The 18989-nt window shown below is 37.6% G+C and overlaps 2 protein-coding genes and 1 non-coding gene across 7 annotated transcripts in view; all 3 read right to left on the reverse strand.

Moving 5' to 3' along the window:
* LOC100253988 (protein SPA1-RELATED 4) overlaps positions 1–12114 on the reverse strand; it is a 44421-nt gene extending 32307 nt beyond the window's left edge. The window contains exons 1-4 of one of the 5 annotated variants that reach the window (XM_059741018.1): positions 11714–12074; positions 11405–11535; positions 9875–10635; positions 9566–9723 (exon numbers count right to left, since the gene is read on the reverse strand). In XM_059741018.1, coding sequence (XP_059597001.1) covers positions 9566–9723; positions 9875–10516 — 800 coding nt within the window. In that variant the 5' untranslated portion in view covers positions 10517–10635; positions 11405–11535; positions 11714–12074. Of the gene's footprint in view, positions 1–9565; positions 9724–9874; positions 11325–11404; positions 11536–11713 lie in introns of those variants that run through there. The other 4 variants (XM_010658673.3, XM_002274156.5, XM_019223705.2 and 1 more) reach the window with 4 other exon arrangements.
* Positions 12115–15655: 3541 nt separating this feature from the next.
* On the reverse strand, positions 15656–15726 carry TRNAG-GCC (transfer RNA glycine (anticodon GCC)). The gene has a single exon. It is a non-coding gene; the product is annotated as a tRNA-Gly (tRNA).
* Positions 15727–15851: 125 nt separating this feature from the next.
* LOC100259120 (L-type lectin-domain containing receptor kinase VII.1) lies at positions 15852–18254 on the reverse strand. Its single transcript, XM_002274120.5, has one exon. The coding sequence runs from the start codon at positions 18141–18143 to the stop codon at positions 15981–15983; it is 2163 nt and encodes a 720-aa protein (XP_002274156.4). The 5' UTR covers positions 18144–18254; the 3' UTR covers positions 15852–15980.
* Positions 18255–18989: the final 735 nt, after the last annotated feature.

Here is an 18989-nt window from a genome sequence, read left to right on the forward strand (position 1 = left end):
CAAAAGAAATCTGAGTTTGTCAACTTAGATGAATTGACTGAAAGTACTGTCCAAAAAGGGGGTGAAGAAGATAAGGAGAATGTAAATTCACAGGTAGATCTGAGTACACCTGTAGTTGAAGTTCGCAGATCTTCTAGGAACACTAGACCTCCGCAGCGTTATTCACCTGTTTTAAATTATCTCCTGTTGACTGATGGTGGTGAGCCAGAGTGTTATGATGAAGCCTTGCAAGATGAGAATTCAAGCAAGTGGGAGTTAGCCATGAAGGATGAGATGGATTCCCTGTTGGGGAATCAGACATGGGAACTGACTGAATTGCCAGTAGGAAAGAAGGCTTTGCACAACAAGTGGGTATACAGAATAAAGAATGAGCATGATGGTAGCAAACGTTACAAGGCCAGATTAGTTGTTAAAGGGTTCCAACAGAAGGAGGGCATTGACTACACAGAGATATTTTCTCCAGTTGTGAAGATGTCAACAATTAGACTTGTACTTGGAATGGTGGCTACAAAAAACTTACATCTTGAGCAGTTAGATGTGAAGACAGCATTTCTTCATGGTGACTTGGAGGAAGACCTTTACATGATTCAGCCAGAAGGGTTCATTGTTCAGGGACAAGAGAATCTAGTCTGCAAATTGAGAAAGAGCTTGTATGGCCTTAAACAAGCTCCTAGACAGTGGTACAAGAAGTTTGACAATTTTATGCATAGAATTGGGTTCAAGAGATGTGAAGCTGATCATTGTTGTTATGTTAAGTCCTTTGACAACTCTTACATCATATTACTGTTGTATGTGGATGATATGCTTATTGTAGGGTCTGACATTGAGAAGATTAATAATCTGAAGAAGCAATTGTCCAAACAGTTTGCAATGAAGGATTTGGGAGCTGCAAAGCAAATCCTTGGTATGAGAATCATTAGAGACAAGGCTAATGGTACATTGAAGCTTTCACAGTCAGAGTATGTGAAGAAAGTTCTCAGCAGGTTCAACATGAATGAAGCTAAACCAGTGAGCACACCCTTGGGTAGTCATTTCAAACTAAGCAAAGAACAGTCACCAAAGACAGAAGAAGAAAGGGACCATATGAGCAAGGTGCCCTATGCCTCAGCTATTGGCAGCTTGATGTATGCTATGGTGTGTACAAGGCCAGACATTGCACATGCAGTGAGAGTTGTGAGCAGATTCATGAGTAGGCCTGGAAAGCAGCATTGGGAGGCAGTCAAGTGGATTTTAAGATATCTGAAGGGTTCATTAGATACATGTCTTTGCTTCACAGGTGCAAGTTTGAAACTGCAGGGTTATGTAGATGTTGATTTTGCTGGTGATATTGATAGTAGAAAGAGTACTACTGGGTTTGTTTTTACTCTAGGTGGTACAGCTATATCATGGACTTCAAATCTACAGAAGATTGTTACTTTGTCTACTACAGAAGCTGAGTATGTTGCAGCAACTGAAGCTGGAAAGGAGATGATTTGGCTACATGGTTTCTTAGATGAATTGAGTAAGAAGCAGGAGATGGGCATTCTACACAGTGACAGTCAGAGTGCAATTTTTCTTGCCAAAAATTCGGCTTTTCATTCAAAGTTGAAACATATACAAACAAAATACCACTTTATCCGTTATCTTGTTGAGGATAAACTGGTAATACTTGAGAAGATTTGTGGATCTAAGAACCCTGCAGACATGTTGACTAAGGGTGTCGCTATTGAGAAGTTGAAGCTGTGCGCAGCTTCAATTGGTCTTCTAGCTTGAGGACAAGAGGATGAGTTGTAGGGATGAGGGATCGTTTCTTGGAGGATAGCGGTTTGATGTTGGTGATTGGACTAGTCTCCAAGTGGGAGATTTGTTGGGCTTTGTGGAGCCTAGTTTTGTTTGATCCGGTTCAATTGTTGTGCCAACGGAAGCTTTGATGCCAACACAGAAGTGATAAATAGTCAAATGTGGTCAAGCCAGTACAAAAGGCTAAATTCAAAATAAAGGCATTTGTGAGATGTGAACTACTTTAGTTAAAAATCATGATAAAGGATAGCAACTTTATCCAAACAAACCATTCAAGGCCATATTATCATAATGTTTATGCATGATTCTGAACTGTGGGAGGTCAGCCACATGGGATAGTAAGGTGTCAAGAGAACGAGGGAAGAATGGTATTGGGGTGTAACAACACCGCTCTTAAGCTCGATGATGGGTCACTCAAATGATAGCTCTTTGAATAGATTCGTGGGTGTAATTGCAAATGCTATATAAAGTTTGACTTACCCTCACTCGACATCAACCAGTTTTCAGATGAGATGGTCAAAGCCTAAACAAATAATTTGTATTAGAGCCAAGGTTTATGGATTCGAGTCACAGGAGCATCATATTGGGACAGATTATGGAAGTGCAACAACGTCACTCCTAATCCTGGGGATGGGGTCACCCAAATGATGGTTCTTAGAACAAACTTGTGAAGTGTGACTAATAGAAGTGATGTCAAATTCTATAAAAAGTTTAATTTACCCTCAGTAGAATTAAGGAGAGAATTTTAGAGGAGCAAGAATTTTTTTCTTTTTATTTAATGAGAAATGAAGTCTTTTTATAATACTCTAAAATAATAAATTCCACATTAACCCCCTCCAATTCCTAATAAAACAAGGTCTACACAAGTCAAACCTACGTTTGTGAACCTCTAGGTCTAACCAGCAAATCAAAACCTTCAAATCAATTTCAAAGTGTTGGGTGGTGGGAAGAAGAACTCCACCACCAAGCTATGCTAAGTCCATTTTGAACCTTCCAACATTGCTATGACTTCGCCAAAAGTATTAGCATTAGGGGGGGCTTATGAAAAATGTCTAGGAAATCATCCCATAACAACCATTTTGAAAGAAACAATCATCCCTCTCAGATACGTATTGTCACCTTCATCAAAAGGTAGAGTATGAGAGAGTTCATTGTCATCCACCATGGGCAAATAACCATATCACACAAGCATTCGGGTGACCCAGAAATATATTTGGAAATAGACATCCATATCCAAAGGTTATAGCATTGTGGTATAGGAAGAGATATAAAAGAGAATGAGTATAGGAGAGTGTGCAAACATATCCATGCATTAAAGCCCCAAGGTAAGGCGCATCACATTTTATGTTAAGTGCAAAACCATCTTCAACATGTGACACTAAGTTCCAAGACACATGATGCTCTTTAGTTGGTCATGTCATGATGAAGTTCACATGTTAGATGCTAAACATGTTGCTTGCAATGATTGCTCCACATGGACTTTTCATAATAAGACATCAACACAAAATAAGATAGCCACAAACATGGCAAAGCATCCAATATAACAAGAGAATATGAATTATTTTGAACATGGTAGTTATTGTTAGATAGTGTACAGTTATTTACTTTTCCTTTTCTTTCCTTATTGTATTGTGGCTCCCACTAACATGTATATATACACCCAAGTCCAATGCGTATTATTAACAGTTTTTAATAACAAAAATTAGGGATTCTTCTTTTTCTCTCTTTTCACATGGTATCAGAGGTTAGGGAGAAAAAAAACCTAATTATTTCCGGTTTATCCGTGAATCAATTCTAGGAAACCTTTCAGTGATTGTGTTTCATTTCGGTCACCTTTCCCATCTCCTAAAGTTTTCCAGTCAACCATATCGCCGTTAGAAAACCCTCACCGCCGGCGACTTTTCCCAACGAAGTCCTTTTCCGACACCGACCATACCATTAGGTGCGCAAGGAGGAGATCTTCAAGTTTTGTCAAAGCACCGGAGGGAGAATCTCAGTCACGTGCCGGCCATGCGCTTCCACCTCCAGCCTCACCGGACGCCGTCTAGCCACTCTCCATCTGTGTTTGTGCCATCCGAGCCTTGCAAATGCATTTTTTAGGGTTTTTTTTGTCTCCGCCGACCCTCTAAACAGCCTTTCCGGCAACCTTCGGTGACTTCCTCTCCACCCCAAGCCCTGCACGTGTCTTAGGAAGTGTTCTTCTACCCTTCCAGTAGTGCCACATTTGTTTTTCTTTACTATTTGGTCTCTCACAGTCGCGGATCCTCGGTTTTTTCTTCTTTCAGCTGCGATCTGAAGCCGTATTAGGGCTCTTTTCAATCCAAACATATTTCGTTCTCCAGATAAGTAGATATGGCTACTAAAAATTCCATTTTTTCCTCTGTTATATCTGGATCTCCTATGATTACTTCGGAGAAATTGGTTGGCAGTGAAAATTATTTGTCTTGGTCTGCCTCTGTGGAGCTTTGGTTTATGGGTCAAGGTTATGAGGATCACCTTGTTACGCAAGAGGCGGATATCCCTGAGGTTGACAGAGTACAATGGAGGAAGATAGATGCACAATTATGTAGTGTGTTATGGCAATCAGTTGATCCTAAGATTCTGCTTCATCTTCGGGCCTACAAAACATGCTTTAAATTTTGGAATCAGGCGAAAGGGCTATGCACGAATGATATCCAACGTCTTTATAAGGTAACTTCTTCTATTGTCAATGTCAGACAACAAGACAAGGATTTATCTACTTATATTGGTCAAATTGCCTCTCTTAAGGAGGAATTCTTGACTGTGATGCCTCTTACTACTGATGTTGGGGATCAATGAACACAGATTGACAAGTTCTTCATGGTTCTTACGCTTATTGGCCTCCGTCCAGATCTCGAGACCGTCCGCGATCAGATTCTTGGCAGTTCCTCCGTTCCATCTTTGGATGATGTGTTTGCTTGCCTCCTCCATATCTTCTCTACTCAGACTTTGTCATCTAATAACACTTCAGATTCTTCTGTGTTAGTTTCTCAAACTAACTCTCGAGGAGGACGCAGTAGTAACCGAGGTAGAGGCCAACGTCTTCATTGCACCTATTGCAATAAGCTTGGCCACACTCGTGATCGGTGTTATTAGTTACATGGGCGGCCTCCCCGCACTACCCATGTGGCCCAGTCATCTGATCCTCAGCCGCCTCAACCTCCCAGTTCCTCCACATCTCAAGGTATTTCCCTCACTGACAGTGAGTATGATGACTATCTCCGCTATCAAACCACCAAGTCAACTTCTGTTGCTTCTGTTGCCCAGACTGGTAATGCTTCTGCTTGTCTTACCCACACATCTTCTCTTGGATCTTGGATTCTAGATTCTAGCGCTTTTGATCACATACTGGTAATAAGGATCTTTTCTCTTCTATTACTACTACCTCTGTCTTACCTACTGTTACCTTAGCTAATGGTTCTCAAACTCTGGCTAAAGGCATTGGTTTGGCCCATCCTCTCCCTTCTCTACCTCTCACTTCCGTCCTTTATACTCCTGAGTGTTCCTTTAATCTTATCTCCATCAGCAAAATTACTCGTACTCTTAACTGTTCTATTACTTTTTCTGATAAATTTGTGACCTTGCAAGATCGGAGTACGGGGAAGATGATTGGCATAGGACATGAGTCTCAAGGCCTCTATCACCTCACCTCGCCTTCAACTCCTACAGTTTGCATTTCCACCGATGCTCCCCTTCTCATCCACAGTTGCCTGGGCCACCCTAGTCTATCCAAGTTCCAGAAAATGGTCTCTCGTTTTTCATCTTTGTCGTTGCTTGCGTGTGAGTCCTGTCAGCTTAGGAAACATACTCGTGTCTCGTTCCCAAAGCATTTGAATAATCAAGCAAAGTCTCCTTTTGAACTTGTCCACACTAATGTTTGGGGTCCTTGTCAGACCGCGTCTACTTTAGGATTTCAGTATTTTGTCACTTTCATTGATGACTATTCTCAATGTACTTGGTTATTTTTAATGAAAAATTGAGCTGAGTTATTCTCTATTTTCCAAAAATTTTAAGCTGAAATCCAAACCCAATTCAATATTTTTTTCGTATGTTACGCAGTGACAATGCCAGGGAATATTTTTCTACACCATTTACTTCATTTATGTCCCAACATGGGATCCTTCATCAGTCTTCTTGTGCTCATACTCCTCAACAAAATGGGTTAGTTGAACGTAAGAATCGACATCTTGTTGAGACAGCTCGTACTCTTCTTCTCCATGGTAATGTTCCTTTTTGTTTTTGGGGGGACGCTGTTCTTACAGCATGTTATTTGATTAATCGTATGCCCTCATCTGTATTACACGATCAGATTCCTCATTCCCTTCTTTTCCCTGACCAACCACTTTATTTCCTTCCTCCTCGTGTTTTAGTTGTACTTGCTTTGTTCATATTCTCACTCCTGGACAGGACAAACTTTCTGCCAAAGCCACAAAATGCATCTTCTTGGGATACTACAGACTTCAAAAGAGTTATCGTTGTTATTCCTCTGAGACTCATCGCTACTTTCTCTCCGCTGATGTCACCTTCTTTGAGGACTCACTATTCTTCTCCACCTCTGAGTCTCTTCTTGTTTCTGAAGTCTTACCCCTTCCCATTATCTCCCCACCTGATGTAGTGCCTTCTCGCCCCACTTCAGGTTTATCATCGTTGTCATCGTGTCGTTGTTCCTCCTTCTTTGGCCGAGGTACCTGCTGACTCACTTCCTATCCCTTCAGCTTCTCCTGCCCCGGCTCTGCCTCCTTCTGCTGACTTACCCATTGCTCTTCGGAAAGGTAATCAATATACTCGTAATCCTCATCCCATTTACAATTTTTTGAGTTACCATCAATTATCTTCACCCTATTCTGTATTTGTTTCTGCTATATCTTCTGTTTCTCTTCCCAAGAGCACCCCTGAGGCTCTTTCCCATCCAGGTTGGCGACAGGCAATGGTAGATGAAATGGCTGCTTTACACTCCAATGGCACTTGGGATCTTATTGTTTTACCCACTAGTAAATCTACAATTGGTTGTCGTTTGGTCTACACAGTTAAGGTTGGCCCTGATGGTCAAGTTGATTGCCTTAAGGCCCGCTTAGTTGCTAAAGGCTATACTTAGGTTTATGGTTCTAATTATGGTGACACTTTCTCTCCTGTTGCCAAGATAGCTTTTGTTCATCTATTGCTCTCCATGGCTGTTATGCGTTCTTGGCCTCTTTATCAGTTAGATATTAAAAATGTTTTCCTTCATGGAGATCTTGCTAAGGAAGTTTATATGGAGCAACCACCTGGTTTTATTACTCAGGGAGAGTCTGGTTTAGTGTGCAGGTTACGCCGTTCTCCATATGGCTTGAAACAATCTCCTCGAGCATGGTTTAATCGTTTTAGTTCTGTTGTTCAGGAGTTTGGCATGTTTCGCAGTACAACAGACCATTTCGTTTTCTATCATCATAACTCTTCGGGGCAGTGTATTTATCTGGTAGTTTATGTGGACAACATCGTCATTACAAGCAGTGATCAGAATGGTATTCAGAAACTAAAGCAACACCTTTTCACCCACTTTCAGACTAAAGACTGGGGGAAACTCAAGTATTTCTTAGGGATTGAGATAGCTCAATCCAATTCCGGTATAGTTCTTTCCCAAAGGAAATATGCTTTAAACATCTTGGAAGAAATCAGTATGTTAAACTGTAAACCGGTAGGCACTCCTATAGATCCAAATGTCAAACTTATACCAAGACAGGGGGAGCCTTTAGGAGATCCTCGAAGATATCGGCGACTTGTAGATAAACTGAACTACTTCATCATTACTCGTCCAGACATTTTTTTTCTTGTAAGTGTTGTTAGTCAATCCCTACAGTCACCATGTGATAGCCATTGGGATGTTGTAATACGCATTCTTCGATATATCAAAAGCACATCAGGCCAAGGTGTGTTGTACGAGAACAGAGGTCATACCCAGGTTGTTGGTTACGCAGATGTAGATTGGACTGACTCACCCACAGATAGACGTTCCACTTCCGGGTATTGTGTTTTTATTGGAGGCAACCTAATATCCTGAAAGAGTAAGAAACAAGATGTAGTGGTCAGATCTAGTGCTGAAGCCGAGTATCGAGCTATGGCTCTGGCAACATGTGAACTCATATGGTTGAAACATCTTCTTCTGGAGTTGAGATTTGGAAAGGATGAACAGATGAAGCTCATCTGTGACAACCAAGCCGCTTTGCATATTGCATCCAATCCAGTCTTCCATGAAAGGACCAAACACATTGAAGTTGACTGTCACTTCATTAGAGAGAAGATCGCATCAGGATGTGTGGCGACTAGTTTTGTCAATTCAAATGATCAACTAACAGATATTTTTACTAAATCTCTCGGAGGTCCTAGAATTAAATACATTTGTAACAAGCTTGGTGCATATAACATATATGCTCCAGCTTGAAGGGGAGTGTTAGATAGTGTATAGTTATTTCAGTTATTTACTTTTCCTTTTCTTTCCTTATTGTATTGTGGGTCCCACTAACATGTATATATATACCCAAGTCCAATGTGTATTATTAACAGTTTTTAATAACAAAAATTAGGGATTCTCCCTTTTCTCTCTTTTCACAGTTATGTTGTTAAAGAAAAGTTAAATACTAGTTATATTTGATTTATAGATATTTCAAGAAAATGAGCAACAAATAACAACTTCATACTGTATAGTGCAACCCAAGCATCCTTAATATCCTAACATCAGCCTAAGGGGAGTGTTGGATATCGCATACTTTATTTTTTTAATAAGAAAATTTAGTGATCTTCTTAATCTCAACCTATAATATAAATATAATAAGGTAAAAAGAAAATCTACAGCTCTATTCCATTTTTTTCACTCTTCCCTTTTCTTTGTTATCCAATATTCCTCTTTTACCCTCAGATACACCACCTAGACTAAGGAGACTCGATAAAACTTTCATTTAGGTGAATGATTGTAGGATCCACACTAGCATCCTCACAATATTCCCAAAAAATTTATTTTCTATAAGAATTTCAAGCAATATTATAAACATTATAACACACAATAGCAATGGTATTGTGGTTCAATTGTATCTTTACTATGCCCCCATTAGACTTGTTTGCAGATCAACTCCACCACAAGTATTTCCATCCCTGCTTATACTAGATATCAGTGTTCTAGGTAGGGATTCTAGTGTACTTTGTAGTGGCAGCAAAAGAAAATGAAAATTGAAATATTCTACATCAGAAATTGTAGTGCACTTTTAGCGGCAGCTAAAAGGTTCACATTTACTTGTGACAATACATAATTCCAACAAAGCCAGTAATTTTGGGTCACGTGTTGACATACATTATTAACATTTTTTTTTTTTTTTTGATAAGTAGACATACATTATTAACATAAAATCTACCAGAACAGAACTTCCTCGAATTTTCTGAAAGAAAATTGTTTTAGTGCCAAACTGGGCACTACTCAAATCATAGGATACCTGCCTACTTCAACTGAGTTGAAAGTCAAATCAGATCTAAGATATCTTTAACAGCACCATATTTCAAAAATAATTAACAGAAAGTCAACAAAATTACCAACTCCTAACTTAGAAGTCACTAAAAGATCTACATATGATAATGCTGTAACATAAAGTTTCACTACTCAAATCTGCTCCATCATACAGTTGAAACTGCAGTGCAGTTGTGAAAACACAAAAATGTCCAACATTGTGTGTAAGGAACAGATTAGCCAAACTCGTATGGAAGCCAGAATGGATGACCATTGAATAAATTTCCAAGTTACCTCAATTTTGGTCGAGTGCTTGGCTGAGGATGTAACAACCATAGACAAAATGAAGCTTCCTTTGGCCACTTCAACAATAAGTGAGGGGGCAAAACTCGGTGTTTCAGATTGGACATAGTGCTGAATTTTTCTTCTGTTAAGCTGAATGTACAAAACAACTGCTCACAAGTAAAAGAAAGCTGAATTAATTTAGAAACACACACACAAAAGGAAAAGTAAATTTAAAAACAGAAAAATAAAGAAAAATAAAGTCTTAAGAAATTATAATCCACCCTATTTCTGAAAGAAAGGTACATTATAACTACAAACCTCAAAAAGAAGAACCCCCAATCTATATACATCTGAACAAAAAGAACTTGGGGCACCTTCATCTTCTTCTGGACTACAGTACCAACTGATCTCCATGGGCAATATCAGCTCCAATGGGAAAGTCTTTTTCCTTTCTTCAGCTTCAATCTTCCTGCTGTTAGTTAATTTGTTTTCTTCCATTTCTTCCACTATTAATTGCTGCAATGCGAAGGCTGCACTCAACTGCAAGCTACTGGTATCTGATGCCACCTGAGAAGTACCTGATGCCACTCGAGAAGTACCTGATGCAGATATCTCTGTTGGGTAATCTTCAGTTACCAACCTACTTTGCTGCTTTTGCAAGTTCTGTGGAGATGGTAAGGAGTGCTGATTGAAATCATTCTCATATGAATCAGACCCCGAACTTGAACATGATGCAGACTCGATAAAGGAGACACGATTGGAAGAAGACATGACAAAACACGAAGGCCGTACATTATGAACAACTACTCCTTGGGAATGTGCTAAGTTTACAATCTCCACAATCTGCCTGAAAATGTGTAGGCACTCCAATAGGTCCACCGACCGATTTGGCTTGTCCAACCACCGCCTTAAGCTAACATGACCTCGCTCAACTCCACGAACTGTGTGGCCCTCTTCCATCTCATCCTCACAGGCTCCAGAAAAACCCAAAGGGTTATCATTAAGATCTGCACAACTGGGTCTAACTTGTTGCGATTCACTTTTCCTAAATAAACACCTCAAATTATCCGATGTGTCTCCTGAGAAAACAGTCCTATTTCCAATTAGCAACCTTGAACTCTGACTTGAAACCACACCAGCATTTAATCCCCTGGAACTATTAGACTTATCCTGAGCTGACTCAGATAAGTTCGTCATTGCAATCAATATATAGCCACGTCAAGACCACAAGAAATACAATGAAGAAACTGCCTAAAACATTAAAGTCTACCACATTGTGTCACTTCCACAACCACCATAATGAATCAAAATGACCCCCTTTCAGTAAATAACACAACCAGTAACCAACGCACTTCCCTGGGCATACAGGGAACTTAAAGCATGCAACTCTGATCATGAACAACATTAACACCTCCACACACGAAACCCCATTTAACATGAACCATAAAATCCCAAAGCCAACAAAATTCAGCTAAAAATACAACAATCCAGATATCCACATGGAGCATTCATTCAAAGTCATATAAATCAAACATTTTAAAGATGAAATGAAATGAAAGAGACCCATTTCAACAGAGAGGGAGAGGCATCAATGCCACTTAACCGCTGACTGACAACCACACATTCACACTTCCAATTCCATTTGCTTTGTGTTCTTTTCCATGGGTGCACCACAGCCTCAAAAACTAAAATCCCTCTTAAACACAAAAAGGAAAAAAAAAATAGAAAAAGGAAAAAAAAAAAAAAAAAAAAAAAGGAACACCGTTGATACTATAAAATACATTTTTAAAGCAACAATCTGAACCTTTTGAATTCTATTGGCTGCAATGCACTTCAAAAAAACATTACTTTATTTTTACTTTTCAAGTCAAGAGCCATTGTCCTTAGTTATCTTAGTGCTTTCTTCGAAGTAGTGTACGTGGCTTAACTATCTCCATGAGCTCCTCTTCAGAGGAGGGGCAAAATCGTAAAGTCGAACACTTCGTCCAACATTGCAAAGCAGCAATAATCAGTTCAACAAATCCCAAAAGAATCGCAATAATTATTAATTAATCAATAATTAATTAATTTAATGCGATTTAACAGTGAATTAGTGCAATTTAATAAACAAAACCTTCATATTAAAAAGAAAAATGTATAACAGATATCAAAACGAACCTCGGGAACGGCGAAATGCTCCCTGTCTCCTCTAAATCAAAGCACCAGAGAACGATTGAATACATTGTTTCGTTGCCAAACTAGGAAATAAGAACTTCGAGGGGAAAGCAAGGCGAAGTATGACATTTGTATTCTTTTTCTTTCCTGATTTTCCCGGGAACCAAACAGAGAAGTGAGAATGGTTCAGTGGTTGAAGAGTAAGTGCAACGGGTTGATTTTGCAGAAGAAGAAGAGACGAGAGTAAGATATGGGAGCGCCACGTAGAAGGAGAGTGAAACGTGGCAGGAGTGGGTGACTTAGCTGGCTGGTTCGGTGACCGAACGGTCCGAACCTTGAAGCCGGTGGTTGCTTCGTTAATTGAGTGGGGTTGGGCCCAGTGGATGCCCAAAAGGAGTGGTCGAACTTCGAAGTAGCAAAATATAAGATTTATTTTTTAAAATGGATTTGAATTTGAGGTTGAATGGGAGAGACTCTTTGCTAACTATTTTCGAAAATAATTTTTTAAAACAGTTTTTTAAAATTATTATTTAATTTTTGTAAAATAAAAGTCTATTTAAAAACATAAAATATCTGGAAACAAAAATGCATTTATAATCCTAGGGCTACTAAAAAATATTCAAAATTAGAATCTTGGACTAAGTGCTCAAAAAACATTATCTTTGATTTGAATATTCCAACGGATGATGCGGATCTCAAATACCTAGTGATCTTCCACCCCCAATCACTTTCTTCTAAACCTTGATATTAAAAAATGATGGAAGTATCTCCCTATGATAGAGGCTAGGGCTTTGTTGTCAAAAAATTCGCACAAACTCATCAATGTACCTTAAAATGATAAACTAATTAAATAGAATAATTTAAAGGTTATGAGTAGCACAATTCAAAGTAAATATGCAAGATAAGTTAAGCATTTTTATATCACTCATCTTTGGGTCTCTCAATCTTATGGAACACAATCAGAACATTATATCTATATAAAAAGTTATTGTGCTATCCCATATTGATTAAGGAGAGAAGTTCTTAACATTATATGTATTAGGCTCATACTAAGTAAATGTGTTTTAAAGTTGTTAAAGAGCTTATTAACCTAAAACAAATAATATCTACATATGAGATATAAGTCATTTCAAATGGCATCAAAGTCAATCATCAATCTTGGAATGGAGTCTAATTATTTTATCTCGCCCTAAAATTTCATGGAGTGCAATGAGGATGTCATGCTTGCAAAGAGGATAATTTTGATATCTCACATGTGGTAGGCTTCTTTTAATTGTGTAATTGACTTTTAAAATTGAGGACTTTCAATCAAAATGAACAATATTTATATGAGAAAGAATGAGTTATTACAAATGATATCAGAACTAACTCTTAACCCTAGTGTAAAATTTTTTCTATCTAGCCTTACAAGAGTTTTTATTTATCTGATCAAGTAATCTTGTGGAATATAGCAAAAACATTATGGTTGCATGGGGAGGAGGGGGTCTGATTATAATATCATACATATATTAGGGAGAGAAGTTCTAACATTATATATATAGTGAGCTCCTATCAATTATGTAAACATGTTTTAAAGCCGTAAAATAAGGGTTATGGTTCAATATGGATAACATCTATACAAGAAGGAATGGATTGCTACATACACATACAAAATGATGTTAGACTTTTATCATAGGTTTTAATATTTAATCTAAAGAAAAAGATTTTTTTTATTTTATGCAAATGGTAGTGTTATAAAGTGAAAAAAAAAAATTTAAGGATATTTATAAGGGAAAAAGTGTCAAGTTTAGCCTAATAGATTGATAATATGTATTATTGATTCATTGCCTAATGGTTTAAGGCTATGTAATTTTTAACTACAACATCTAGCATTGTCTATGGGAATGATTTGAAAAGTCGTCTACTATGCATCGAAGTTCTAAAAATAAGTTGGGGATGATATTTCTTAGTCTCTAGAAGCATGCAACACTTAGCATTTGATTGTGTAAACTCTCAACTTGTGGGTCTTGTAAAATCATGCATTTTTTCAGAAGAAATTACGATAGAAGTTGATCCTCATACATCCACAACAAAATCATTTTAATGAAAGGACTTTTAAAGTCCAAAGTTATAGATCTTACAAACTCATTTAGAGGACTTATGTGAAGATTTTATCTACCAAGCTTCAAATTAGGTCAAAGCCTTAACTTGTAATACAAGCTTTAATAACCCAACATTGACATGGAGCAATTTCTAAAAGGCCTATAGGTCAACCTCCATATAGCAATTTTTAGAAGGCCTATAGACTAAAAGATCATAAAGTCAAGCTTCATCCAACAATTTCAAGAAAATTCATTAACTGAAAGGCCCATAGTGTCCCATTGAGCAACCCTTTCCTCAATTACATAGCATAGCACCTCTAATGCAAGCCTTAATGGCCCAATACAAATCCTCACCAAAATTTTCCTATTTATAAATATTTAAATACTAAAACTAGGAAAATGGGGCAAGAAAGAAACATAAAAATGGGTAAAAAGGAACGATCTTATGAGTAGCCTTAAAATATATCAATAGAAATCCCTTATGGATATGAACAAAACATAAAGCTTCTAGTATATATATATACTTACTATCATAACATATTTGAGCTAGTACTCTAATGCTTAAGTTAGAATGCGTTTGACAGTGATTTTAGGAAGTGTTTTTAGTTTTCTAACACTTGAAAAATTTTAATTTTCAAGTATTAGAAATGTTATAAACACTTCTCAAAATCACTACTAAACGCACTCTTAATCATTATTCAAGTCTCTTTCTAGGGTTTGTCGATATTATATATTCTTAAAACATATCAATAGAAATCCCGAATGGATATGAACAAAACATAAAAGTATATATATATACACTACCATAACATATTTGTGCTAGTAATCTAATGCTTAAGTTAATCATTATCCAAGTCTCTCTTTAGGGTTTGGATAATGACAAACCTTAGCATTAAAGTACTAGCACAAATATGTTATGGTAGTGTACAATTTTTCTTTGTTTTGTAGGTCTTATAAGTCTTGTTCTACTTAGAAATCCATCGAAGCTATATTTCTTAATCTTTAAAGCATATAACAAGCAACACTTCATCGTGTAAACATTGAGCCTTGTACAATGAAGCATTTTTCACAAGAAATTACTATAAAAGTTATCCACACATGTCCAAAATAAAGTCATTGTAGTAGAAGAGTTCTCAAAGTCTCAAAGTTTTTACCTCCTATATAGTCTCTTGGATAAAGACTATTTAGAGAATTTATATGAAGACTTTATCCATCAAGCTTCAAATTGGACCAAAGCCCTAGACCTTTGAAGCAAACCTTGACAAGCCAACATTAACATGAAGCAGTTTTCAAAATACCTATGGGATAGACAAATTTCCAAAAGCCTTCTAGGCCAAAGGCCCATATAGGATCCCATTAGGCAAGCCTCTACTCAACACATGGTAGCTCCCATGCAAGCATCAATGGTCTACCTCAAGTCCTTACCTGAATTTTCCCAATTCTAAAGATCTATGCTATGTTTGTTTCCCAAACACTAACAACAAAAGAAAAAAAAATGATTTTCTCATATTTGATTATACATGAAAAACAAAAAAAAAGTCAAATATAATTAAAATCAGTAAAAAAAAGTTATATATTTTTAAATTATTTAATCTTTATATTGAAAAATTAAAATAAATAAATTGAGTTTGAATAATATATAAAAATAATTTATTGATTCTAAATATATTTTTTATTTTCTTTCACTTTTTTATTCATCTACTTTTTTCTCCCATTTTCTTTCCTTTATATTTTTCTTCAAAGTTTTGAGAAACTAAATATAACCTTAAATAAATTTAAACACTCAAAAAGTGGAAAGAGGAAGTAATGAAGGGAGTTTTATGTTGTATAGATAAGTTCTCATAAAAAGGGTAAGCAAACCCAATGCACCAGCCGGGAATCGAACCCGGGTCTGTACCGTGGCAGGGTACTATTCTACCACTAGACCACTGGTGCTTGATGCTTCTCTCATTTCAAGCTTTAATATAGAATTTTATGTTCAAAAACAGAGCAGAGGCAGGAGGATTGAAAATTCTTGAGAGCATATTAAGTATGAAAAGATCTCCACTCACAATGGGCCATTTCAAACCAAGATATATGAATGAAATTAAAAAATAAATCTCACCAACATCATAAAGAAAAAATGAAAAAAGAATGCCATGACTGCAGAGTACATTATCAGGGAAAGAAACTAGGCGCTTCACACATTATCACCGACCCTCCAGTATGATATCAGACACTGATAGAGATGTGGAACAAAGAAGACTCTTTTGAATTTCATCAAATGTAGGGTGCCCTCCTCCGTCAGAGTAGCTATTACGCTTAGACCACTCTGCAGAATGAAGCAAACTCACATCCATTCCCTCTTCAGGCTCAGACCCCTCGCTTCTCCCCTCCAAAGCCTTGACCACTTGCCTCATCATCAGTCTCCGGCGAGGGTCCGGATGGGCACACAACAACCCAATCTGAAGGACCCTCTCCACTTCCTCCTCCCTGTATTCTCCCCTAGCCTTAAGCCGCTCATCCAAAGCCAAAACCAACTCCCCTCTTTCCATCAACCTCCATACCCAATCAACCAAGCCTGGCTTGTTGTGCTGGATAGGCTCCCTCCCACACACCACCTCTAGAACCAGGACCCCAAAGCCAAACACATCGGTTTGGACGGTGGCTCGCCCGGTTCTAATCACTTCAGGAGCCATGTATCCTAGTGTGCCAACCACCCGAGTTGTGTTAGCCAAGTCCCCATGATGATGCATCCGGGCTAACCCGAAATCGCCTAGTCTGGCATTCATATCCTTGTCAAGCAACACATTGCTTGCCTTTATGTCTCTGTGTAAGACCGTGGCTTCCCAGCCCTCATGCAAATACAAGATCCCATGACCAACATCCTTCAGAACTCGAGCCCTCTCTTCCCAGCTCAACATCATACTTTCAGGATACTGGTGGAAGATCCTCTTCTCCAAACTCCCATTTTCCATATAATCATATACCAAAATCAGGTCTCCTTTCTCCTTCTTGCACCAGCCTCTTAACCCCACTAAGTTCCTATGCTTCAACCTGCCTAGGCTGGAAACCTCCGCCAGGAATGCTTTCATTCCATGCTCATTTTCATGAGGAATGGACTTCACTGCAACTTCTGGTCCTCCCACCAGAACCCCTTTATAGACCTTGCCGTTACTGCTGAACCCGATGACGTTTTTCTCTGAGAAACCATCTGTTGCAGTGTAAATTTCGCTGTAACCAATTCGGTGAGGCCAGTACTCCAGTTCCCATTCCTGGATTTCCTCCCCTATGGCCCTTTTCTTCCTCCTCCGGACCAAAGCAACATACAACATAACCCCCAACCCCACAAGAAGAACTGCAGAACCAAGGCTAACCCCTAAAGCAAACCCTTTGGATCTAAAAACAGACCCCCTTGGAAGAACAAAAGAAGCCAAATTCATGGTTTCCAAAGCATCACCGATCGAAAAATTCGATTGACTGAAGCTCCATGACAGAATGATATGACCCTCAACCAACTGTCCAGTGGCTCCACAAAACCCCACATACATTTCATCTAGAAGAACATCAGAAAGATTAACAACTGCGCTGATCAATGGCTGATCAGGCCTCTTCCTGCCTGCACGCTCCATGGTAACATTTATTCGCGAATCCATATACTCAATCCATACTTGATAATTCTCGCCATTATTGAGCTCCAGTTCTTCGAAGTTCTCATCATCATCATCCTCCCCACTCCAATACCCTGCTTCATGGGACGTAAGAGATGTCAATGAGTTCACATCCACCCCTACATGATTATCATCGATATCATTGAATTCTTGATTCTCAAACACATCAAACTCAACAGCAAAAACATGGTTAGTCGACTTTCCATCATTGGTGAAATTAAACAGTCCGAGATGCTGAGATGAACTTACACCATCCATGCCGGCGGTGGGCGCAAATAAGAAGGCAAACCCATGGCCAGGGAGGCGATTTTTGTAGGGAGGAATGGAGAAAATGAAGGAGGAAGAGAAGGGAAGGAGGTGGGTTGAGTTAGGTGATCTTGTGGGGACTTTAGAAGGGTAAAGAGCACGTCCGATGGAAAAGGTGGTCTCGTTTGTGAGAAAGAGAAGAGAATTTTGGATGGTGGCGTTGCCATAGAGCAAGAGGCTGGTGGAGTTGAAGCTGTTGAAGATGAACTCAGTAGCTGATACTGATACTGAAGGTGAATTGAGGAAGAAGAAAGAGGAGAGGAAGAGAGAGAGAAACTGGGAAAACATGGATGAAAAGGGAGGTTGAAGATGAAGAAGGTCTGATTCACTGCAACAGATAGAAGATTGAAGATTGAGTAACGTATAAGAATTCAAACTGAACAAGGCTTTGGTCATAATTGGAGGTGGCTACCGCCATAACACAGAAGAGGGCAAAAGTCTTGTCAAACCACTAACTTCCATTAGATATTGGATAAGATACTTGAAGGAAGAGACTTTGCAACAAGCAAAACAATTGATAAAAATGTTTTTAAATTAATTATGTTTTCAAAATCAACTGCAGCAAACAGTAACTGTTTTCAAACTTGGAAACACTCTGATAATTTTCTAACAGAAATTAGTTTTTTAAAAACTTGTTTTGCAAATGGGTTCTCATATATTTTAATTATTTTTTATTATTATTATTTTTTTTTAAAATAACTATATAAATAAGGAGAATAATTGATAATAAAGTATAATAGATAAAATTTATTTTTAAAAATATAAAAAATAAATTAAAAAGACTTTTCAAACAAATTTTTATAATAGATATATATATAAAATCTATTTTTAAAAAACATTCTCAAACATGTACTCAAGTTTGTTTGATAATTGTTTTCGAAAACAATTCTAAAAAATATTTTTAAGAATAGTTTTTGAAAACTGTTGTGATTTTATAGAACAAAAGTTTATTTCGAAACCTAAAATGTTTTTAACATATTTTTAATATTTTTAAATATGTTTTAAAAATAATTTTTATATATAATGTTTTTTTTTTAATCATTTTATATATTTGCATAATTATTTTTTAAAACAATTCTTAGAAAACAGTTAAAAACATAGAAAACAATTCTTTGATAACATCCTATTTTTTATTCTTAAAAACAAAAAGTAGAAAATAGTTTTTTGTTATCAAACACATTTCTTATATTTTTTTATTTTGAAAAACAAAAAATTGTTTTCAAAAACAATTTGCAAACAAAC

Source organism: Vitis vinifera, chromosome 12 (assembly GCF_030704535.1).
Source record: "Vitis vinifera cultivar Pinot Noir 40024 chromosome 12, ASM3070453v1".
NCBI lineage: Eukaryota > Viridiplantae > Streptophyta > Magnoliopsida > Vitales > Vitaceae > Vitis > Vitis vinifera.

What these genes read in the sequence shown, in the direction of transcription:
- LOC100259120 (XM_002274120.5), bottom strand. Translation starts at nt 18,143, where the DNA reads ATGACCAAAGCCTTGTTCAGTTTGAATTCTTATACGTTACTCAATCTT.